This window comes from Paramisgurnus dabryanus, chromosome 8 (genome assembly GCF_030506205.2).
Source record: "Paramisgurnus dabryanus chromosome 8, PD_genome_1.1, whole genome shotgun sequence".
NCBI classification, from domain to species: domain Eukaryota; kingdom Metazoa; phylum Chordata; class Actinopteri; order Cypriniformes; family Cobitidae; genus Paramisgurnus; species Paramisgurnus dabryanus.
This window is the reverse complement of record NC_133344.1, coordinates 24932631-24958556: the sequence shown is the minus strand read 5'-3', so window position 1 is coordinate 24958556 and position 25926 is coordinate 24932631. Positions and strand designations below refer to the sequence as shown.

The 25926-nt window shown below is 42.7% G+C and overlaps 1 protein-coding gene across 3 annotated transcripts in view; it reads right to left on the bottom strand.

Annotated features, from left to right (window-relative positions):
• The window catches only part of mcamb (melanoma cell adhesion molecule b), a 46899-nt gene that overhangs the window by 6742 nt on the left and 14231 nt on the right, over window positions 1-25926 (bottom strand). For 2 of the 3 annotated variants that reach the window (XM_065281193.2, XM_065281196.2), the window contains exons 2-15: window positions 6606-6724; window positions 6020-6263; window positions 5855-5925; window positions 5518-5605; window positions 5227-5406; window positions 3819-3949; window positions 3564-3708; window positions 3364-3476; window positions 3125-3266; window positions 2870-2994; window positions 2294-2450; window positions 2135-2170; window positions 1580-1648; window positions 439-565 (exon numbers count right to left, since the gene is read on the bottom strand). In XM_065281193.2, the coding sequence (XP_065137265.1) occupies window positions 439-565; window positions 1580-1648; window positions 2135-2170; window positions 2294-2450; window positions 2870-2994; window positions 3125-3266; window positions 3364-3476; window positions 3564-3708; window positions 3819-3949; window positions 5227-5406; window positions 5518-5605; window positions 5855-5925; window positions 6020-6263; window positions 6606-6724 (1747 nt within the window). The remainder of the gene's footprint in view (window positions 1-438; window positions 566-1579; window positions 1649-2134; window positions 2171-2293; window positions 2451-2869; window positions 2995-3124; window positions 3267-3363; window positions 3477-3563; window positions 3709-3818; window positions 3950-5226; window positions 5407-5517; window positions 5606-5854; window positions 5926-6019; window positions 6264-6605; window positions 6725-25926) is intronic. The other variant, XM_065281195.2, reaches the window with a different exon arrangement.

Here is a 25926-nt window from a genome sequence, read left to right as displayed (position 1 = left end):
TGGTGATTTTTAAGAGAATAAAAAATGAGAACTATATTGATGGCGGAAGAGCACTTAGTTTACAGCACTTCCACCTCTGGCGTAGTAACATCATCACTCCTGACTACTACCCCTCTCGCTCAAACTTCAGTCAATATTTCTGCACGCCGAGGTCAAAGTGCTGCAAACTAAGTGCTCTTCCACCATATAATATAGTTCAAATTTTTTATCTGGTTAAAAAATTGGCACATTTTAATTTTGTGCCAGCATACTTACTTGTTGGACTAAATGCTAACACGACCCGCTGTATTTTTTCATCTAAGTTGGGGTAAAAACATAGTAAAATATTGAAAAACTGTGGCATTTTCCTTTAAGCTAATAACATCACCAATTAATATATAATAAATATATCTGATAACAATAAAATTAATTCATAATATTTCAAAAACCTTAACTTACAAATCCTGCGTTCCTGATCGTCCACATGGAAGTCTGCCTTTCTTGTAGAGGAAGTAGAGGAAACTGCCCAGAATGGCAAGCAGGAGAAGGCAGATGATAATGACCGCTATAATGACTCCACTGCCACCTGAAGGGAAAAAGAATCAATTTCAGACTGATGTTACATTTATCTCTTCTTGCTTCAGGTAAAGCTCACACCAAAGGTACTTTGAGTGAACATAACCAACCATAATAACACATGCTCATGGACTCTCAAAATTGCAATCTGAGCAAACCAGGGTGTGCTTGCCATGAAAGCAAAAGCAGAGATGCGTGAGGTATGGTGTGGTCAATAATGATCAAGAGTGCAGCGTTTATTTATTCATTCTAGAAAAACACTGTTATTCCTGCTCAACTAAGCATCCACAATACCAAGGTTATGGGTTCAATTCCCATGGACTAAAACAATGTTTCACTTACACTGATTTGTATAAAAACATTTTTGAAATACATAAATGTAAAGAGCAAAGAAGGTAAAGAACCCCATATTTTATCCATGAAAATTGAACATGCAAATATGTCACATGCCGAAGACTCAGTTCAATCAAAACTAAAGGTGCTTAAAACACAGCCATGGCCCAGAAGAACCATTTTTGGAACCATTCCCAAAAGTTCTTACAAGAACTATTTCTTATTTTATCCATTCATTTTTGAAGAACCTCTTGTGAAACAGAAATATGTTAAAGGTTCTTTATGGCAGGGGTTTTTCCAAACATTTTGACCCTTTTTCAAAAATATATATCCATATTTCTATAAACAAACATTTAAACTGTGCATGATAAATAGTAAGTGTGATATTATAGATACAGCAAATTGTTTACAAACTCAAATAATTGGCTACACAGTAGATTTTGACTATTTTTGTTTTGTCTTTTTTCCTTTGAAATTTTCTTGGGACCCTTGGAACCTTCTGGGGGACCCTGGGGGAACCATTCAACCAAAAATGGTTCTTCTGTGGCATCATGAAGCACCTTTATTTTTTTGGACAAACAGTATGAACTTGAAGAGAAAATGATGGATTTTCGTGGCGTTTGTGCAGTGGCAAAGGGAAAGCAGTCAGGCTGGTGTTGGCCACGGGCCATGACAAAGCTGCAATACAAACCTTGTTGATGTGGTTTTTTTGGTACACTACTTTCTGGTACAGTACTTTCTGGTACACTAGTTTCTGTTGCTGAGAAAACAAGGGGTTGGGTTAGCACACAAGCTCACTTCATACTCATATTCTGATCGATCTTACACTCTTTCCTTTTTTAGATAACATTAACACTGTTAGAAAAAAAATTATTTTGAACATGACCAGCAACACAGCCTGTTAAACTCTGTTTATTTTCCTGTCAACAGGTAGAAATGGTATCAGAGATAATGATTCTGAGAATAACCATAAAATATTCAACACAAAGGTCAGTTGATATCCCAAATTAACAGCGTCTGGTTTATCTCATTTGCCCAGATGCCTGACCTCTCAGATCCGGGAAGGTCACAGGCAAAGTCTCATTTAAAGCCTATAAAAGTCCTAATGAAAGTCCAAAACCACAATAAAGCACTTCTATCATCAGCTGCCTATTTTAGTTACAGTAAAACTGTAACACAAGGTCTTTGACCGACACCCTTTATTGCACATCAAAATAGCCCAAGTAACATGGCACAAGTCACCAACCTGTTGTTGAAGGGAGTATGGTTGTACTCGATGGCCCTTGAGAAAAACATAAGATAAAGCTTAAAATGTTGCAGTAACAGGCAAACAATATTTTAGGGGATTGAGAAAAACAACACTTTGCTGTCTCAAAGAAGCAATGAGATTCTGAATGCATCTTACGGGCTGTAACGTCACGAGAAACGGTGGTCGTCCCGAGATCATTGGAGGCGCTGCAGTTGGCTGTGAAATCAGAGGTGGCAATGACAGAGATCACGCTGAAAATACCCTCACCAGTATTCTGGTTCTCAACACTTGTTTCATTGAGAGGCTGGTCAGTCTAAATTTTAGTTTGTCAAGGATAATATGGTTAGTTTAAAAAAAGAAATAAATACAGATGACATTCCATCTAACTTACCTAAACGACTCCGGGCCGGATCTGCACCGGAGCTGCCAACTTCAGTGCGGCTCCGGCCCAAAGTCGTCTGCTGTTCTGGGACAGCACTGGCAATGATAAAATAATAAATTTGATTGACATGGATTGCACATGCTCGATGCTTGAATGCACGGTAATATGCCTTGAACAAAAGCTTCTGCCAGACGTGTAAATGTAATGTAAACTTATGCAAAGCATTGCCTTATTTAGCCGAGCAAACTTATTCCTAGATCGACAATCGTTCAAACCAAGTTAGGCCAGACCAGACACACAATCAGATGGTATATTTCTGGTTGATCAAAAGCAGGATGGTGCAAGGATACCCGTAGGTCATAGAGGTCCCAGGAGATGGTGGGGATAGGGAAACCTTGTGCATAGCATGTCAAGTTAACAGAGTTGTCATCCATATCCTTTGGGCCGACCGTTATCTCTGTGATCTCTGGCTTTTCTACAATAAATACAGGGATGTAGAGGTGACGTACGGTCAAACATAACAGTTTTTTTCTATTATTGTGGGCATGCTTGATCCCCACAGTGATGACAAAACGTGATTCACACACACAGCTGTACTGACCCACCTCGCACATTAATTTGCAAAGACTTCCGTTTACTAAGCTCAGGCAGATCAACGACAGTAACTTCACACGTATACATCCCCGCTGTGTCAAGGGAGGCATTGTGTATGTGTAAAACCTGTTCTTCCCCCAATTGTATTTCATCCTGCATAGAAAAACAAAAGCCACTCAACCAATAAACAATTATACTATCGAAAAAGATTCAGGTCTGGGATTTTAGGGATCAGGTCTTATTGTTTTACCTTATACCATGCTTTGTATGTGGGCAGAGAAGACAGGGCATTACAGGTTAAGGTTAGATCGTCTCCTTGGTCCAGCACTCGCTCCTTTGGTGTCACAACAATTTCATCAAAATCTAAGAAGGAGATTAGAGTGTGAGAAAACCTAACAAAAACACTGATAACCGCTGTAGTAAATGAACTTTAAAGCAACATGTTCCTACAGTGTACTGTGATATTGATAGAGTCCTCTATGTCCTCTATGTCAGGTGTTTGTATGTCAAAGGCTTGACACACATAAGTCCCACTGTCTGAACGCTTGACATCATCCAGAATCAAGAAGTCATTATCTGATGATTCCAATAAACCCTGGGATGAACAACGAAAAACAATGAATGCCGCACTGCCTTTAAACCTGCAGGTCATCTTATGATCTCACACGGTTCACAGATTTCGGTACAGTGAATGTTGAGTATCACCTTATTATTATGCATGAAGGTAAATATGGGCTGCGGGTTTCCATTTCCCTTACATCTGATCTCCACAGTGTCGCCTTCTTTAAAAAGCTTTTCAGGTGGATTTATGGACATTGTAACATGTGTCGTGGGGTCTGCAAATATTAAAGAAGAGGGTAAGACACACATGTTTAAAGTCGGTGGACCCTTTAAGACAGATAAGAGAAAAAGACCTAGAAATGTCTTCAATGGAGATTTTAAAAGACGTCTTAACAATGTCACAAACTGAGCTCAGATTTGCAACCAAACCATGAGGTCGACGGTTTATTTTGTGCCACCATACTTACACGTGTAACTACTCATGTAATGCTGCGTTTACACCAGCCGTGGTAGAGGCGGCAAGCGCGGGTCATTTACATGTTAAGTCAATGCAAAGACGCGATTACACGCAGATTATTACGGCGCATCCACACGGGGCGTAAGCGTTGACGCTTCCCATTCACTTTTAATGGGTGACGTCAAGCGTTGGCGAACTGCATTGTGGATCCGTCGACATTTCTCAACTTTTCAAGCGGCAACGCGAGCGTCAGCCAATCAGATTGCCTTATGCAAATAACCTAGGCAGAGCCAGCCAATTACGTTTATGGAAGATCTGAGCATGTGCTGCGGCCACTGTGATTGGCTGTTGGCCACGCTTCAGACAAGCCTTCTGTCAAGCTTCAAGGCTTTCGCCCCGTGTGAATGCGCCGTTATCCTGCGGCGCGGATGGCGCGTTCTGCGCGAATTGAGCGTTGACGTGGGAAACGCGCGAGTTGCAAAATCTGAACTTTTGCAGATTTCCGCTCCGCGTTAAACAATCAGGACCTTGCTTTAGTAGTGACGTGATTACAGGAAGCAAGCGGAGTCTCCGCTGAGTCCCAGAACCCCCTCGCATGACGTGGATTTCTGCGTGAATTTCTTGAATGACTAGAATGTTCTCAAATGTTCAAGCGTCCAACTACTTACTCCGCCCCTACCGTGGCTGGTGTAAACGCAACATAACAGTCTTTAAATAGGGAAACATGGAAGTGTTTGGTGGCTTCTAAATTCATCCCTGATTTGATCCTAAGGAATGAATGGGGCTATTTCAATATGAACTCAAAAAATTATCTTCAAATTTACCACAATCCAGATTATTGTATCTATACAATCTACATGAATTGTGCATCTACTCTTAATTTATTGTAATAATAGCTCTTATTTGTTTCTATTGTTATTTCTCCTGAGGAATATTTAGAGAAACATCCGAGACTGGGTTGATACTTAAATAAAACACATCTGAGAACTTCACCAAATCTCCTGAGCTATAAACGAGTGTTACACATTCAGGACACTTTAGTTGAACATAACTTTTATTTTGACACTTTACAGCAGATTTAGTATATTAACTTACAGTGTACTGTGATGTTGATAGGATCAGATTCAGTCATCCTTTTCTCACCAGGGAGAAAATAATTGACTTCACAGTAAAACTTGACATCCTCGTCTTCCCTCACAACTTTAAGAAGAAGTTCACTCTCTACTGTGAACAGGCCGCTGGGATTCTTTGTCTCCTTTTCACTGATCTCAACATCTAAAGGGATTGTATTGTCAAATTAAATCACACAGTCACACTCAAACAATCCCATTGTAAGATTTTGAGTTTTTTTCATGTAATATAAATATTTCATGTTCCAGTATTTACCACCAGCTGCAGAGTGGAGAGGGAAATTATTCTTGTACCAGGTAATGTTGGGTTTAGGGTAGCCGTTGTCTACTTTGCAGTCTGCAACCTGAGTAGAAATACAAAAATTTGTAATTAAGCAACGTTGATAAAACATTGCTTTACAAGAAGATTGTAGTATTTTATCATTGTAAAACAAATATGTAAAAAACTAGAAGTTACCTGGTTGCCTTAAAATTTTGAGTTCATCTTTAAAATATTCGTTGAATTAAAATATGTTGTATCAACTAATATTTGAGTTAAATAAAATTTTAGGGCAACCGGGTACTTACTTTTGAACCAACTTTTTGCAGTATACCTTTGATGGCTTCTCTTCAGTAACAGAAATTCCGCTGTGTGTACCAACAATCACAGGAAAAGATGGAGGATCTAACGGGTCACAAAAGATCAATGAGAATATAATTACAGTAGAGATGAAGATTTCCTTTCCTTACTCGTTATAAATCCACCCATTATAACTTACTAAAAACTTGGAGCAAAGTGTGTCCTTCACTGTAATCCTTGGACAGATCATACACCGTGCAGATGAACTCAGCCTCATCATTCAGTGTCACTCTATCAATGGTCAGAATGATGCTTCCCCGTGACTCATTGACATCATAAGAGTGAGTGACATTTAACCGCCCCATGTAACTTTTGTCATCTATACGCTCATATACACCTTCAATCTGGAAGATTTTTTTGCTTTGTTCCTTGCCTGGCAATTTCTGTGCAGGTAAAAAATATTGATGTTAAACTTAAAAATGATAAGAACATTGCTTAAAGAAAATGAGACAAATTCTTTATGACAAATGAACCATTTTGCATTGAAATACATTGTAATAATGCACAGAATTCTCAATGGAAAAGATAAATGATTTAAATGGCAAAGTAGTAAATTTCAGGTGCTCAGTTGTTATTGGCTCATGCTTCATTTTTCATACAAAATGGTACAATTGAGTACTATACTATGCAAAAATACTATGCAAGTCAATGGTGTTCCAAAACAGTTTGGTTATACACCACATTCATTTAAATCATTTTTATTTAAATAACGAGAATCATATTACCTTAGACCATGTTATCCTCATGGCCTTCTCATACAAACTGTACAAACAGGAGATCTTGGCCTGGCTGTTTAATGAAACCTCCACCCTATCTTCCATGCTCACCTCCACTGAAGCCCATGCTGAAATCACATGAACAAATCAGGTTAATGTTTATACTCCTTTTAAGAAATATTTTTGCCTTACATTAAACAAATATATATCAAAATCTGTATAACAACATAAACCTGTTTAGGAAATAAAATTGTAAGAAATTTAAATAATTTAAGTAAAAAGTTAAAGCCTACATTCCCTCAAATCATATTTTCTCAGTATTTTGCTTGCTTAGTACATTTATCTTGTAATAAGAATGTCCAGATATGTGAACTTAAAATTTCCCCAAAATTTTGGCACACAATCAACATCCATTGCTCTACAGTCCAGGTTATCTTCCAAAACTCCAAATACAGCATTTATTAGCTTAAAAAATCCATATTAGCTAAAAACCTTTACAGAATCTTTTAGAGGAGTGACTCCATTACAGGAAATGACATGATTGACCACTTGTGATTGGACCACAACACCATGTTCCCATGTGAAATGCCTGATCTAGTGGGAGCAAAGTCAGAAAATTACTATAGAAGATAAGTGGAATTCAGTAAGCCCACCCATGTCCACATTAACGTGTAGCATTCCTGAGTGTCACGCCTCTAGAGGAAGAAAGACTCGATTGATCTGGAGAATAGTGACCTACTGTTCACAGTGACCAGCCAGAAATGAGCTGTCCCCTCTCTTAAAACATTGTAAAGCTTGTTGAATCATGAGAAAAGACTGTGAAAATGCCATACTATGTTAAAATGTCATTCATCACTAAGAGAAGACAAAAGCACAGTTTATACCACCTGCTAGTGATTCTAGTCGTGGCTGTTTGTTTGGGTAAAATCATTTGCTAACACTTTAAAGTGGAATTGCATTTCCAATTGATTTTTGCACTATTGTTTCTCCGTACGCTTTCAAAATATAAGGTAAACTGTTTTCCTGCATGTGGTCCTGACCTAACAAGAGGAAAATTGAGTAAGAAGGACGCTTTCACATTACAGAAATCTGATTAGTTTCCTCCAACAAAGGCATTTCCTGTGCATTAGAGACATCAGCGCAAGACCAACGCTTTTTGTTGTCAAACCTCCACCTTATTCATTCAGCACTAACAACCTAAAAGTAACACTTTGTTCCTAATAATTTTCAGATTTCAAACTAAACTCATTTGTCATTAACATAAACTGTCAGAACATGAAAACATGGACAGCATGGTGAGCTAAAGTGAAATGTAAGCAGATATCAAAGAAAACAACTTTTGTATTCAATCTGGACCTGGCTTTCTAACTGGTTTGTAACTGTAACTGTTGAATGGCTAACATGTGCATAAAATTTTAAAATAGGGTCTGAGGCACTCAGGAGGATAAAGATTAAAAAGCCTTTATTAATACATGGCTAAGTAGAATAAAAACATGCCTACGCGTTTCAGACAACAAGGCTTTCGTCAGGGCTTGAAGTGTTTGACAAAGAGCTCACTTCCTAGTTCCTAACCTTTTTAAATGAGCATATAACCAAACCAATAAATGCCTTTTTGTTAACATTGCAGAGTAAAAAAGTGTTGATTAAAGTTTTTTTTTGTTTAAGACAACACATTTTTGTTAACTAAGAATATAAAATCATTAAATCAACCAAACATATTTTCATTTTTTCATTAAAAACTTTGTATTTAACTTTGTTACGTTATTTAATTATTATATTAAAAACAAACTTAAAAGAGAAATCTATACATTTGCCAAATTACTGATGAAACAGTTTGTGTAGAATGCATTTTAACTAGGAGCAAGACTGTGTCATGTACTTGGACCTCAACACTAAACACCCAAACCTCAATCATGGTGAATATCAACAAACAGCATTCATTAAAAAAATACATACGACAACTAACAGAGTTGACAACAACAACATTTATAAAGCCAACAAATTTACAACAGTAATTCTTTTAATAACATCATTAACCACATCATTCCCTGAAATGCACCCTTGTCAATGAAAATTTAATTACACAAATACTTCAGTATCTAATTCAAGTCAACAAAATAATATTTGTTGAGGCCTAATCTTATTTAGTATACGCAAAAAAAGAGTTTAGGGGTTGTGCACACCAAAACTTTTAAACGCAGCTGAAAACGCAGCTGAGGACACCGATTGCGAGTGGTTTTTCAGCTGAGCGCCAGCTTTCTTTAGGCGAAAGCTTTGGTAGCTGTGATACTTGAGCTGTGAGCCGGTTGGTTGTTGTGATACTTGCTCCGCCCCTCCTCCACTGTTATTGCACGGGTGTGTGAGCACTGACATTGACGAGGGGAGCTTTTCACCCAAAGTTGAATTTCTTTCAACTCTCGACGCTCAGTGCTGAGCGCGGAAAAACCACAGAGCGCCGGTTTTCAGCGTGAAAGAAAACCACTAGCTGTTGACTTATTTGAAAAACGGCTAGCTTCCATTGGAAACAATTGAAAACATGCGCCAGCCACGGGCGTAAAAGCTTTGGTGTGCACGCCCCCTTACTCTTTCACTAAAAATCTTTATTCAAATCAATTGTATTACTTTTGTTAAGAGAACATTTTCAAGTTGAATTTTTTTAACAAAATTAGTTAACATTACCTTATAATAAAAGTACAGCATTTATTCATTTTAGTTGATGTTAATTTCAACATTTATAATACAAAAAGTTATACCTGCATGCTCCAACTGTATTGATATTAAATGACATTAATTCACATTACAAAGGTTAACAAATGTTATATAAAATATATTGTTCACTGATTAGTTCATGAGGTAATGCATTTACTTATATTAAAGAATACGATTTTATTGTAAAGCATTATCGAGAAATGAATAGATGAAGATAATATGCTGTACTAAAAAAATCTTGACCAACACAAAAAACAAAACATTTTACAGACAAGTGAAGGTCTGCCAAGATGCCAAAGCAGCAATCATGATGAACAAGTTTAATTACAGTGTATTTAAAGTAACTCATTACAAGAGACGTCACTCTTTAAAAATCAGGAAAATATGAAAAGAACAGCCAAAAAAGGAAGAGAAAATGTGGCTGTGAGGCACAACTGACATTTTGGTGTGGAGTATGGCTTCACAGTCCAAAGGCTTAGGTGGAGATGTTTTGGTTAACTATATTCTAATACATGTGCCGATTTTAAAGCACCTAAAATGCACACTTCACAACAGAGCTGCTGTATCTTACACTTAATGTTATAGAGCTGTTCTGTCTCTTTAACAAAGTCAGACAGAGAAATAAAAATAAAAACTGAATAATAAAGGCTTAATCTCAATTTAGCATTTGGCACTCCAGACTGCACAGCTGCTGACAGGAGGTCACGAATACAAACATGTACACAATTATTAAACCAGCTGTGGCTGCCGTATTCAATATTATGTTAATGCATAATTTAGAGGATTAACTCTTTTACAGTGTGTATGTGACCACCTAATTTTAATTAATCTGTGTCTAGAGACACATTTACGTAATGGCAGACACCAGAGATGACAGTAAGTCACACATGATGTGCAAGTCACAAGTAGTATTAACCTTCAAATCTTAAGCAAGTTCAAGTACATTTTTGTAAAAAGTCAAAGTCAAGTCGAGTCTTTTGTTAAGTAAGTGTCAAGTTCTAAAATTGCCGACTTAAGTCTGACTCGAGTAAAGTCATATGACTCGAGTGCCCCATCTCTGAGAGACCCCTTTATGTAAACTGATAATGTACAGTTTATTCAAGATGTACAGTTCATCAGTGTATGAATTTATCTTTACTCATTTAGTTAAATGCAATATACAGTTCAACTATTCAAGCTATACATTTACAACATCCCACCACCTTGCACTGTTAACACAACTGAGCTATCAGTATGTAAGTGCTCTGGGAATTGAACACAATCATTACTAATGCAAAGCTATACCATTTGACTTACTGTTTAACAGGCAAACATTTGTTTGCTTTTTTTTATTCAAAATGTTTTTTATGTCAAAATTGCAAGGAAAATATGAATTAGCGTAAGGTCTTTATATTTCTTACACTGCACTGACTGTACATCTACTGTACATGTGTTACTGTGTTGAGACTCGGTGGAATCTGAACTCAATCTGACCTTGATGATGGTTAAGCAGATCAGTGTGGTATGACAAGCACTGTGCCATTCAGAAACTTACCAGACATCCAAATCTGAACCACTCAACAAAGTATTGGAAAAGGGAAGCATTGGGGCACTTTCTATTCCCAAAAAACGTAATCAGTTCCAAAACCCTCCAGGGTTTCGTATGACCCAGTGTTCTCTCTCTAAACTGATTATTGTTAATGGATGATTCATGTGTTTTTATTGTTACATAAACATCTCAAAATGATTCTGCATTCAATGTGTGGGTAAAAAAAATATCTTGCAGTTGCATGTTGTGAAACTAAATTGAAATACTGAATTCACCATATTTATCACTGCATGTTTTATTTATGTAAAGTACAATATAAATAAATACTGAAGACAACAGGTCTGCTGTAAGTCACCACATTCTCTGAGGATTTTGCATCTAACTTGGCCACAGTTTATCACAGTCACACAGGCGTTTGTTTATTAACCAACGCTGAACAAATTGTTTTTATTGGGGTTGTTTATTTGGCCACACAGATCAATGTTATGTGTGTTTTCTAGTCAGATAGTATAAATGTTTTGCAGCCAAGGGAGATAACTTAAGTTTAGGAAAATTTGTGTGCCTACAGCAAGCCACCGTAGAAGAGGCTTGCACTATATGCAGGCACTTCATAAGGGTAAATGTTCATTGAATTTGCTGGCACGTTCCTACCTCATCTCATCTAATAATAACAGTAATGTATCAGGTGTGTTTGACATTACTATGAAAAGGTTCCTGTGAGGTTACATGCGATGTGCCAAAGACAAAGTATACACATTCATAATTAAAAACAGAACATACGGTGCATAAAACGTGTTCGTACATTATGTGGTGCACCAGCTACTGGCCGAGTATATACAATGTTTAAATTAGTTTTCACTGACCTACATGTGTTTACTACCCAGTCTCACTGAGCTGCGTATAAATAGCACAGGGGGTAAAAAATCGTGCAATACATACGCCAAATTCCACTTTGGCGTGCATATAATACGCCAGTCCTTCCCATTCACTTAAACGGCACATCTTTTTTGTTGTTTTATTTATTGGTTTTTCAATTTTTTTCTGTTTTTTAAACCATTTTCACTTGGGTTTAGGGTTAGATTTCAGATTTGCTTAGATAGACTATTTAATATACAGGTTTCTCCATGTTTTTGTCTATATTTAAGCTATGGTTGCTTGGAGTTGGGGTTAGAATTGGGGTTTGGGTTATGATGTCATTTTTATATAACAAAAAGTTGTTCTTACCCTAAACCCAAGCAAAAATGGTAAAAAATAGCAACAAATTTGAAAAACCAATAAATAAAACGACAAAAAAAAGATGCCGGTTAAAGCAACACCAAAGACTATTTTTACCTTAAAATAACGTTTCCAAAAAAGTTTCAGTCGTTTATCAACTCGAAACAGGGTGAACGGCACTTTCACATTCGCTTTGCAGCCCTCTATCGGCCAAAACCGCACTATCGAAGTTTCCAACCATTGGGTCGCGGTCCTGTAGTTCGAGTGAAAACTACAAAAACTTGCTTTACGGCAGACCTACAATGCAATCAGAGCCAGCTATGCTGCAGTATTTACGACAGTGGTAATGGACAATTACACTTCTAACCTGTAGGGGGAGCAAAGAGCAAAAACTCTTTAGTGTTGCTTTAAGTGAATGGGAAGGACTGGCGTATCATATGCACGCCAAGGTGGAATTTGGCGTATGTATTGCACGATTTTTACACTTCGTGCTATTTATACGCAACTCCGTGAGATTGGGTTCGTGTTTGCACAGGGATCGTTTTGACAAAGTTGTCGTCTGTACGTGAAACTTTTCAAAAACGTAAAAGAAAAATGATTCTGTTTTGTAGATCATACAAGTAAACATAAGCATTGCGTGAATGAACACTAAAACATGTTTTAAAAAAAGTTATGAACTGTATGATTTAAAAATAAGCATTAGCATCACAATAAACATATTATTTAACTCACGCCATCCTTATTTTTTAAGTTGCCCGCCAGCATTTCACAAAAGTTTCAAAAAATGCCTTCCAGAAAAATTTTATTCTAAAAATATATAAACATACAAATATATCAAATGAAAGAACAGATCCTCTGCTTTCAATAAACAAACAAACAAAACAGGAAAAAACTTTCATCTGCCTATAAACTCTTAAACATGGGTATTTTTCTTAAAAAATAAAATAATTTTAGCAAAAAACTGAAATAATTGCATTTTTGTGAAGGAATTTTGTTAGAGATCAGATTCAGAATTATTATCAAAACATACACAGAGTTTAAAATTAGTAAATAATTTTTTTGCTTCAGTTTTTTATAAATTGGTTAATCGCGGTATGACCGTGGGTTCACTTCAGCCACGTAGTCTGCCGCTTGAACAGTTTGAGTTTACTCGCTTCATTTGCGTGTGAAAGCCGGCGTTGGAAAATTTGCGTCATGGGAGGGGCTTCTGCGACTCCGCTTGCTTCTGTAATCACGTCACTACTAGAGCAAGCTCCTGATTGGTTAACGCGGCGCATTTTTCCGCCAAAGTTCACATTTTCAACTCGTGCGTTTGCCTGTGGCAACGCTCAATTCCCGCCATTCACGCGAAGTAGATGCACGAATGGGGCGGAATCACATCTAACGCGCCGCACTTTACGCCTCATTCGCGCCGCAAGACCTCCAGACGCGCGACAACGGCGTCTTCACATTGACTTAACATTAAAAAGATTAACATAACACCTCATCAAGAACATGTTTTTTCATGCAAATGTTAACTCTTAATTGACGAGATAACTCGTCAATGACGGAGAAAGAGTTAATATTATTATCTAACAAAAAGGTACAAAAAAGGTACAAAATTGTACCTTTTCTGTCACTTGGGTGGTACCCTGAAATATTCATTTTGGTAACTTTGTGGGTATACAACATTTTGAAATGTTGTACCATTGGGGGTACAATATTATACCCTAAGGACCTATTGTGTCCCTTAAGGCAAAATTTTGTACCAGTTAAATTTAATGGGTACAAAACTCTACCTTTAAAGGTACACAATAGATGAGGTACAGTAATGTATCCAAAAGGTACTACCCCATCAAAAGAAAAGGTACAGTTGTGTTGGTGACCCCTGCTCTATTGCATGCAAACCAGAAGACAACCATATCTAAAGTAAACTCATATAAGCCCATCATTTGGACTATAGCTATGCTGACCTTTACTTAAAAGCAGCCCGACAGTGTTTTTATCACAAACATTACAGCAGAGTGCTGACATCTATACAGTCTTTCCATTAACACATCCTGATCTGATGTCAGTCAGCCTTCCAACAGTTCACCAGACAGCAGGTGTGCAGTGAAGATGAGCGATTCTTCCCATTAAAGCTCAAGTGTCCTGCACTTTTCTGCATCCCAACTAATTACTGCCTTGACCTGAGGTTCAGAGTTTGCCTTTAAAAGGCTTTAATGGGTTCTGAATGGAGTTCCTGTACTTTAGTATAGGCTAGTGAATGACACGGACAAACTGTTGGAAGGACTTGAGAAGAGACGATAGACGCCAATACCAGATGCATTACAAAACCTTTTCAAGTTATCTCAAGTTAAAGCACAATCTTTAAAAGCAGTTTTATGGCAAGGTTAAAGTAATGAGAACATAATCACTATTTATAATTCAGGAAGTCTTACAGTGACCTTGAAATACTACTGATGCCTCTTATCGCACACGGTAGAGAGAGTTTGACATTGTGGTTTTTAGTATTTCTCTCAGGAGGAGAAAGATAATACATACAGACCGACAGAGACAGCTGTTAAACTCTCTCACATACTCTGAGTCACATACACCAGTGACCTACAGCTCAGCCGAATGACAAGTTAGCGTTTGACTTTATGGTCTGCTCACAAACATAAAAAAACGGCAATCATAACAAATATGAAGAGCATCTCTGGAGTGTATTTTAACAGTGATCTCTGTGGACCCTTTCCTACGCCTGCTCCCATGAGTTTCCACTTCCCCTCTCTTTTCCCACGTCTTAAACAAATCCTCTCCGTAGGCTTAATGCATGCTCAAGGGAAGCAAAAATAGCTGGTGATTTTTGGTGCATGGGAACGACCAGCGGGATAATATTTATGCTTCCATAATTGTGATGTCAGAGTTACATGACTCGCTTTGAGAAGTATGGGACATGCGATGACGATCTCTCATTGGTCGGCCAGATCTCTAAAGATAGCCTGTAACTCTGGAAGCAATTGCAGCCGCCAATGTGATGGAGCACCGGAGAGCGGCTCTTTCCTTTTTTGGTGCACTAAAAAGTGGCACGGTGAGAGGTTCAGCATCACAAATCTCCAAGTGTGCCAAAGGACCCGAAATCTACCGCGTGACAAGTATATGGAACATCTCTCAAAAACATTACATTTAACAAATAAAACAGATATGGCTGGGATCCTCTAAACAGAGAAAAATCAGAGCAATATTTCTTACAGGAGAAATTCCTATCCTCATAAAACATTTAGATAAAAAAAACTTTAACATGGTTAAAACACTTGGGAAAAATGGATGAACAAATTTGCGATGTTGTTTACCACACATTTTGCTTCAATGTGTGTCCTAAGTACGAGTGGGTTCCAGCTTGTGTAAACACAAACCCACAGTCTACTACCAAAAAGTTAAGTATTAGTGACCTATTGTAATGCAACACTGCGAGATCAGAGGAGAGATTGAGCTCCTGCCAAGCTATTCTCAGTAAACCGCATAATGCAAGAAAATTATAAATCAATGCTGAGCCATCCTTTGTCTAATATTGTCAGCAGACCTTTACAAAGGTCTCAATATGGAGGTTTGTGACATCACTCCCTAAACCAGATACTGATTACAGCTTAAGTCATTATTATACTTTCTCATGCCAAGCTGTTCATTGATTCAAACATAGATATTTCTGTTTAGTGCTGACTGGATTGAGACTATCAGCTGTTTCACAGTCATAGAGGCGTCATAGATGTTTGGGATCAGCAGAGATTTGTGTTTCAGGAAACGCCATACATTATTAAACTGCGTAAATGAAGGAAGAGAAGAAGCAGCTACTCCTCAACAACATCAGCTCCCTGAGGAACATCTTCCGGCTGTTCAGTAGCTAAAAGCTGAAGGGATCAAAGCTTGTTTACTACCTAGTGTACTTCATGCAAATTGATCCCAAGCAAGGCTGTAAAAGGTTTTCCTTTGGGGCTACATAAAGAAGGATCTATATAATCACAAACACAGCCTTGACTGTAATGTTTGAACTATAGATCAGGGAATTCATATTTATCTTGAGAAGAACAGATTATGTGTTTATACAGCAGGGTTCACGTGTGTCCATTCTGATCTGATATTCTAATAATAAGAAAAAATTCTTACATAAAAAACACAAAAATAATTAAAGGAGACATTTCAAAGGGGACAAGACTTTTTTAAGAAGTAAGATAAATCTTTGGTGTTTAGCTGAAAATACCATATAGATAATTTATTATAACATGTTAAAATTGCCACTTTGAAGGTGTGAGCAAAAATTTGCCGTTTTTTTGGGTGTGTCCTTTAAAATGCAAATGAGTTGATCTCTGCACTAAATGGCAGGGCTGTAGATGGATAGTGCAGATTAAGAGGCGGTATTATCCCCTTCTGACATCACAAGGGGAGCCAAATTTCAATGACCTATGGTAAGTTGTTCTTTTTCACATTTGTACAGATTTTCCACGTTTTTTTTCTGCAGAAATATACTGCAAATTCACATATCCACTGTAAAATCAAATGAAAAACGTGTCGATGTAATGTAAAATTACAACAACATAAAGACTTCTGTAATTTATTGTGCTTGTTATTTTACGGTATTTTTCTGGCACCCCAGCTGCCGGAATTTGACCGTTTTTTATGCATTTTTTTACAATAGAAGCACTGGGGACCCAATTATAGCACTTGAACATGAATAAAGTCAGATTTTCATGATATGTCCCCTTTAAAATCTGCCTTTTATAAGCTACTTAATGTTACAATCTCTGATCCCAGTGGCGTATAAAAAATATTATCGCAAAAAAGGATCGACACATATTAATAAAAGAAAAAACTATTGTCAGTGTTTGCTTTATTAACTGTGAGTTGTTGTGGTGCAATTTTTATAATTAAATGAAACCCAGATTCCCTAATATGCTGTATTTTCCTTTTTCTTAAATAATTTTTTCAATAAATAACTTATGGGGCGGTTTCCTGGACAGGGCTTATCCTAGCACCAGATTAAAATGCATGTTTGAGCTGCTTTAATTTAAAAACATCTTGCACAAACACATTTTAACATATATCAGTGCCATGTTTTTTCTAAAGAAGCACACCAGTATTATTTTTTGTAAGGTATATATTTAAAAACTACTTAAATGTCCTAATATATCTAAGGCCTTGTTCTGGATTAACCTAAACCCTGTCTAGAAAACTGCCCCTAAAAGTTTAGCGTTTTTTCCAGTTTTGTACCATACACCTCATATTGATGGTTTAATCTAACATGGGGGGACATTAAAATCGAATTTTATCTAAAGGTTTCCCTGAAAAACTATTTTGCCCACTATAGATCCACTAAAAGGCAGTTTACACCTGGCATTAAGATGCATTTTGGTCGATCGGATCACAAGTGGACGACGCAAAATACAGGTGTAAATTTTGAGCTTGTCCACTTTTAAACAGCCCCTAAGTTTGAGCATCTTGACAAAAAAAAGCAGCAAAGAACTAACCAATAGTGTGAGTTTGAGGCGCGGTTGTATTTTTATCTGACCCATTCAAGACATGGGGAGTGTTTGTTCACGCTGTGGGTGCAGAAATTATACACACCCAGATTTGCATCACTCTATGGCGTATCACCTGCTGCTTAAGCCAACTCTTAAATTCATAAAGCATGTTAATGGTTTTAAATTTAGAACAAAAATATGCGAAGTCGACAGTGAATGAGAATTTAAATATATGTGTGAAGAAGAGCTTAGGGGGATTTGTGTTGATATGTTACACTGGTGAAGAGTTAAACTTATGGCATGGCTCCAACATAAGGTTTAGTATAAAGAACACACAAGATGATCTAGATGGGGGAGCAGAAAACATTGAGAGAAGACTCTGAGGAATGCCTGGCATCTCTGGCCAACATGATGGCTGGGATAAGATGACCATTATGGGGCACCCTCTGTCCCGCAACCCAGGCACTCCACAATTCAAGCTCTGTCATCGGTCACTAGCCCACAAGTGTCCATTTCACTCACGAGTGGGAACGGGGGCACCGCTCGAACAGAGATTAGGTACGCCTGCAACACATCAGGATAAATGTAAGAGAAGCCTTGTCTACATGTCACGGGGTGACGATCTTTCAGGGCGGAACCAAAAGTTGAGGAAGTTTTGGTTCCGCCCGGATGTTTCCGTCCAGACCGGAAAACGGAAACACCGGACATCCGGCAGATTCACGGAGGCTGTAATCAGCCGATTGGGCACAGCTGTGCCTAGTTGAAGAGATCGCCTGGCAATTGGATGATTATAGCACAGAGAGGAGTATATAAAGCACAGTTAGAACACAGTTAGAGTGCTTAGTGTGTGCTGGGAAACGGAGCTGTGCTTATTGTTGGACGTGGTGGCTGTCTGTGGTTCTCTCTCTCTCTCTCGTTGCAGTCTTGATTGTGGATCTGCTGGAGTAAACAGGAAAAATCCTATGGGTAAAAAGGAACTTGTTCTAACCAATATTGAAGGAGTAAAGCAGGAAGAAAATTGACCTTCTGGTACAACGTAAACAAAGGCTATTCGCCGTGAGTATACCCTTTTTGTGTGGAGTAACTGGCAAAAGTTAACTTGTGTAACTATTGGAAACCTCCAGGAGAAGGAGGGCGGCCCTACCCCTATAAGAGTGTGGTGGGCGAGCCGTTAGAAGTATAACTTCAAACAGCCACCGCAACGAGACTTATTGTGGTCGTATTTCCCATCGCCTTATCGTAGCCCAAGCGCAGTGGAGGACACCGGGCGCTTCCCTTGTTGTGGTGCACTTATAGTGTGGTGAGTGAGACTGTGTATTAAATCCTTTTCACGTTTGGAGTGGTGCTGTGTATATTGCTGTGGGTTGCTGTGTGTCTTGTAGACGAAGCCCCGCATCATCCATTTTCTTCCACTGGGCAGAGGACGGAGAGGCCAACGACTACAGAAATCACTGTTACCATAAGTAGTGCGCTGTTGGAGTGCGAAGGGACGCAGACTAAGAGCTGTCCGTGACCGTGAGTAAACCATTGGAAAATATTTCGTGGTGTGAACTTACCTGTGTCTGTTTTCGTCGCAGAGTTGGAGGCGAAAGGGTCCGCCGCCCCGTGGTCTCTACGAAAAGGGCGCCCCCGTCTAGGAATCGAACGGCCTATGGGCATTGGAGATAGGGCAGCGCTCGACCCGGTGAGGTGGTGTGTGACCTTCGCCCCTCTGTCGACCTACGGAGGAGAACCATACCTACCCAGAAAGCTGTAAACAGCAGAGCCGGTGAGAATTACTCGAAGTCTCAGCAACAGTGTCTTTGTGTTCTAGCGGCCACCTGTGGAGAGAGAGCAGAACGAGAGTGAATCATTGAAGAGCAAACTGTGAACGTGATACCTACCCAGAAAGCTGTAAACAGCAGAGCCGGTGAGAAATACTCGAAGTCTCAGTAACAGTGTCTTTGTGTTCTAGCGGTCACCTGTGGAGAGAGAGCAGAACGAGAGTGAATCATTGAAGAGCAAACTGTGAACGTGATACTTACCCAGAAAGCTGTAAACAGCAGAGCCGGTGAGAATTACTCGAAGTCTCAGCAACAGTGTCTTTGTGTTCTAGCGGCCACCTGTGGAGAGAGAGCAGAACGAGAGTGAATCATTGAAGAGCAAACTGTGAACGTGATACCTACCCAGAACGCTGTAAACAGCAGAGCCGGTGAGAAATACTCGAAGTCTCAGTAACAGTGTCTTTGTGTTCTAGCGGCCACCTGTGGAGAGAGAGCAGAACGAGAGTGAATCATTGAAGAGCAAACTGTGAACGTGATACTTACCCAGAAAGCTGTAAACAGCAGAGCCGTGGCCTCCTGTGGAGAGAGAGCAGAACGAGAGTGAATCATTGAAGAGCAAACTGAGAACCATACCTACCCAGAAAGCTGTAAACAGCAGAGCCGGTGAGAATTACTCGAAGTCTCAGCAACAGTGTCTTTGTGTTCTAGCGGCCACCTGTGGAGAGAGAGCAGAACGAGAGTGAATCATTGAAGAGCAAACTGTGAATGTGATACCTACCCAGAAAGCTGTAAACAGCAGAGCCGGTGAGAATTACTCGAAGTCCCAGTAACAGTGTCTTTGTGTTCTAGCGGCCACCTGTGGAGAGAGAGCAGAACGAGAGTGAATCACTGAAGAGCAAACTGTGAACGTGATACTTACCCAGAGAGCTGTAAGCAGCAGGACCGGTGAGCAATACCCGAAGTCCAAGTAACAGTGTCGTTTGTGTCCTAGTGGCCGCCTGTGGAGAGCAAGGGGAAACAATTGGAGAACAGACTGTGTAACGTGATACCCACCCAGAGAGCTGCAAGCAGCAGAGCCGGTGAGAGACACCTCAAGTGTAAGCTAACAGTGCTTTTGTGTAGCAGTGACTATCTGTGGGGCATAAGGAGAACGTGGACGGACGTACGACAGGGAACGTAAAGGCACGTGGGGCGAGGACCCCCTGCCGGCCCAAGGAAAGGTACACCGACAGTGGAGATCTTCCTTACCAGTCACACCAAAATTATTCTGCCTCCAGGACGGAAGAAGGAGGGCGCCACGGTTAGCAGGGTCCAGGCTGGAGTCTGACGTTTCCCGTTCTCCCCCAGCTTATGGTGGTTGGCACCCTTGCTGCCCTTGGCCTGTCTGCCGTGGCTGCAGTCTCCCTGGAGGGAGAAGAAGAGGCCTATTAGTTTTAATTTCCCCTTTCCCCAAATTCCCAGTTTTTTTTTTAAATATTTAAACTAAATAAAGCTTGTTTTAAATTTTACTTACCTGTTCCCGTGTTTGTCTGGTCATTGGGTTGGCTTTGGGGACCTCCTCGAGGTGGGAGTTGCAAAGGGGCGTGGCTTTAGAGTAAACAGCCAGCCCCTGGTGGTGACAGATTTTGGCGTAGTCGGCAGGGCCCCACCTCGAGTTGAGTAACCAAGGTCACCCAATGACAGACAACGCGGGGCCTGCAGCCCCACCCCGTGCCACATCTATTATCATGGGAAGCCCATGGATCCAGAAATATGGAGGAGCAGAGTCGGAGGTACGACTGACCGAATGGAAGGCCCAATTAGAGTACTTGGCCGACTTGCAGGGCCTTAGCGCCGCTCAGCGGCTCCAGTTTGTGTTGAACTCCCTAGAGGGAGAAGCACGGCGAGAGGTACAAGCCGCCCCCGAAGCAATCCGAGCCACCGCCCAGACCGTGTTCCAGTTCCTTACTGAACAATATGGCGACCATACCCCCGTAGCTGTCCTCCGTTCACAATTTTTTAATTGTAAGCAAGGCCCCCGACAACCTATTAGAGCTTTTGCCCTCAGGCTGCGAGAGCAGTTCACTCGCCTGCAGGCCCGACGAGACCATGGGCTAGGAGACGGAGAGACCTTGTTACGCGACCAGTTCCTCCTGGGGATGAAAGAGGGCCCCTTGAGACAAAGTCTGAGGGTCCAGTTTCGACGGGACTCCGGGCTTACCTTTGAGGACCTAAAGAAGGAGGCACTGGCCTTGGAAGGTGATGAGGTTGAAGTAAGTGAAACCCCTGTATGTGCAGCCGTAAGTGGGAACACCGCAGCACCACCTGAACACGCAGATTGGAAGCAAGCCCTCAGAGTAGAATTGTTGAAAGATGTCCGAGAGCAGATGTCGGAACTATCTAAGACTCTTCTGGGAGAACTTCGTCAAGGTAGGGCGCAAGAGGAACCGAGGCCGGCACCCCGAGAGCGAGTCTACTCTGAGAGGGGCCGAGAGCCACCGGGGCGCCCAAACCGTTTTAACCGGCCCCGCTTTGAGTGGGATGACCAAGGGCGGCCAATCTGCAATCGTTGTGGAGAACCAGGGCATTATAGCCGTCAGTGTGGGCCTCGCAGGGCATCGGAGGGGGGTTTTTAGGACGACCGGCCACAGTGGGTCGTGTGGCCGGGACCCCTCGAGGAGACCCGGAAAGACGTGATAATTCAAGAGGCCAGATGGTGGGGCATAGCCCCATGGCGGAGGTGAAGGTATGTGGCAAGACGGTACAGTGCCTGGTAGATACAGGCTCTCAAGTGACATTGTTTGCCGAAAGTCTCTCGCAGGAAGTATTCGGGAAGCAGAGAACCCAAGGAGGAGAGGCCCCCTGGCTGACGTTGCGGGGCGCCAACGGCTTAGAGATTCCTTACATTGGCTATCGGCTGACGGACTTAGAAGTGCACGGGGTGTTAGTTCCCCAAAAAGGGGTGATCATCGTGGAAGACAGGTGTTTGGGAGTCCACCGAGCCCTACTAGGGATGAATGTGCTCTCCGAGTGTTGGGAGGAGTTATTTCGGGCTAGGCCCGGCCCTAGGATCTCCCCTGTTGAGAGGCCCCTATGGGAGCGAGTGGTCGCCGACTGTCGTCGGGTCCAGATGACCCAGGTCCGTAGAAGCCGGGAAGAGGTAGGAAGAGTGATGTGTCGCTATGCTTTATCTATCCCCCCTAGGAGTGAGGCCATGGTGTGGGTGAGAGTGGCCCCCCGAGGAGTTGGCCCCGAAGAGTGGGTATTGGTTGAACCCCACGCTGATTGCCCCCAAGTGGAAGTAGCACGAGGCCTAGCGGCGGTCCACCGGGGGAGGGTCCCTGTAAAGGTTCGAAATGACCACCCCTACCCAGTGCACTTACACCGACACCAGCGGCTGGCCCGACTCACGGGGGTTGCACCCCATCAGGTGAGGGAAGAGAGAGATGTTAGTTTCCGTCAGGTGTGCCCCACTGTCATCGAGGTGGCCCTGACGCAGATGGAAGCCACCGCAAACAACGGGGAGAGGGACATGCCGAGACACCTGGCAGGTGAGTCCCTGCAAGGGGAAAAGCTGGAACAGGCGCAGACACAACGACTCCAAGCCCTCCTTCAGAAATGGCAACATGTGTTTGCAAGACACGAGGAGGATTACGGATGCACTAAGGTGGTAGAACATCATATTCCGACTGGAGATGCAGGACCCAGCAGGGAGAGGTACCGGCCGATCCCACCTACTTTATATACAGAGGTACGCTCACTATTGCAGGGCATGCTGGGGCGGGGCATCGTCCGAGAAAGCAGTAGCCCATGGGCAGCCCCCATCGTACTGGTGCAGAAGAAGTCGGGAGCTTGGAGGTTTTGTGTGGACTATCGTAAGCTCAACCTGGTGACTAAGAAAGACGCTTTTCCCCTACCCCGGATCGAAGACTCCCTTGCGGGTCTCACGCGGTCTGCATGGTACTCCACTCTGGATCTGGCCAGTGGGTATTGGCAGGTGCCAGTGGCCGAGGCCGATAGGGAGAAGACCGCTTTCACGACCCCGTTTGGACTATTCGAGTGGGAACGGATGCCCTTCGGGCTCTGCAACGCCCCAGCCACGTTCCAACGTCTGATGCAGCGCTGTTTGGGAGGTCAGTTAATGGAGTCAGTCTTGGTGTATCTAGATGATGTAATTGTGTACTCCCCAGATTTCGATTCCCACCTCCGGCACCTCGAAGAGGTTTTCCAGGCAATGGAGAAATATGGGCTGAAGTTGCAACCCGATAAATGCCATCTGTTGAGGCGAGAGGTCCAGTTCCTGGGTCACGTGGTCAGCGCTGCTGGGGTGGCTGTAGACCCTGGGAAAGTCTCTGCAGTAAGAGATTGGAGTGCGCCCAAGACTGTGAGGCAAGTACGTTCATTTCTGGGGTTTGTGGGATACTACAGACGGTTCATAAAAGATTTTTCCAAGATCGCTAAGCCACTTAACCAGCTGCTGGTCGGTACAGGGCGGAACCGGGGACGGGGATCACCCCCGATTGACTGGGATGGGTCCTGTGAGGGGGCATTTCAGAGATTGAAACAGGAATTGTTACAGGCTCCTATCTTAGCCTATGCAGACTTTACTCAACCATTTATCTTGTATACAGACGCTAGCAACCTGGGGTTGGGGGCGGTCTTGGCCCAACGACAAGCGGGAACAGAACGGGTGATTGCTTATGCAAGCCGAAGCCTCCACCCAGCTGAGAAGAACGATGCAAACTACAGCTCATTTAAACTGGAACTGCTGGCCCTGAAGTGGGCCCTGAGCGAGAAGTTTAAGGACTACCTCTGGGGTGCTAAGGTAACGGTGATTACAGACAATAATCCTTTGGTACATTTACAGACAGCGAAGTTGGGAGCTGTGGAGCAGCGCTGGGTGGCACAACTTGCCAATTTCGAGTATCAACTGCAGTATCGGCCTGGGCGAGAACACACGAACGCGGACGCCTTGTCCCGATTGCCAGAGGCGGACAACCCCGGTTGCCGGGGAGGCAAGGAAGAAGAAAGCCAGAGGGAGGGCTATCTGATAGGGGCCGTGGAGGCCCCCGGAGGCCAGCAGGAGGCGGTACCGGAGAATTGGGGCTGGGACCCCTGTCGGTGGAAAACGAGGCAGGCCCAGGATCAGGATGTGTGTCAGGTAAAGATGTGGGTGGAGCAGGGCCGACGGCCAACAGCGTCTGAGAGGCTGACTCAAACAGAGACGGGAAAAAGACTGCTGGGACAGTGGGACAAGCTGGAACTACAGGAAGGGGTGCTTTGCCGCAAGGTTAGTGACCCGAAGCTGGACGAAGAGGTGCGCCAGATCGTGGTGCCCGCCGATCAAGCAGCAGCCTTGGTGTCCGCCTACCATGATCAGCTGGGGCACCAGGGACAGGAACGGACAGTATCGTTGCTGCGCAGGTTTTTCTACTGGCCGGGGCTGGAAGCGTCAGTACGCAGCTTGGTCCAAGCTTGCCCCAGGTGTATGTTGTTTAAATCTCGACGAGAGGCTCGAGCGCCGATGGTGCCCATACATGCCAAAGCCCCCCTCCACATCATGGCGATGGATTTCCTGACACTGGGCCGGCCACAGGACCGCTATCCGAACATCTTAGTAATCACCGACCTGTTTACAAAATACGCATGGGCAGTTCCCACCCTTGATCAGACGGCAAACACCACCGCAACGGCTCTATGGCGGCACGTCTTCCAAACGTTTGGATGTCCAGAGTTCCTGCACTCAGACCAAGGGGCAAATTTCGAATCAAAGGTGATCCGAGAATTATGCCAGCTGTATGGGTGCACGAAGACCCATACGACGTCATATCACCCTCAAGGAAATGGCTGTTGTGAGAGGTTTAATCAGACCCTGTTGGGGCTCCTAGGGACCCTGGACCAACGGAAGCAGAGCGATTGGGTGAGTGCTCTACCGAATCTTTTGCAAGCTTATAATAACAGCGTTCATAGTACGACGGGGTATGCCCCCACTTATCTGATGTTCGGCAGACATGTGCGGATGCCCACGGACCTGGTCTTGGGAGTGGCCGCTGGCCAAGAGGAAGGGAGCGTGACGGAATGGGCGGGGCGCCACCACCAACGGCTACACTTTGCTTACGAGCAGGTATCCCAGAAGATACGGGCTACAGGGGAAAAGAACAAGCGGCTGTACGACCGGACGGCCCGGGACGCCCCCTTGTTACCAGGAGAGAGAGTCTTGGTTCGAGACAATCGGCGGCAAGGCAAAGGAAAGCTGAGTGACCGTTGGGAGCCCACCCCGTACGTAGTCTGCAGGCAACAGAGGCCGGGACAGCCGGTGTATACCATCCGGCCGGAAGGAAAGGCCGGCCCGGAACGTGTGGTGCACCGAAACATGATTCGCCCTTGCCCAAATTATCCCGAGGTCGCGAAGGAGGTAGTGGCAGAACCGGCACCGACGGCCCCCTGGATGGAAGGATGGGCTGTGGTACCCGGCCTACCCGTGGCAGCACCACCCCCGGCCGCCCCAGTAGAGCCAGAGCTAGCACCTGAGCCAGTTGAACCCCCGGCCGCCCAAAGACAACCTGAGGTTGTGCCTGAGCCCGCCGGACCTGACTCCCCTGTGAGGCGCTCCCAACGGGAGAATCGAGGCCGACCCCCTTCCCGTTACGGTGAGTGGA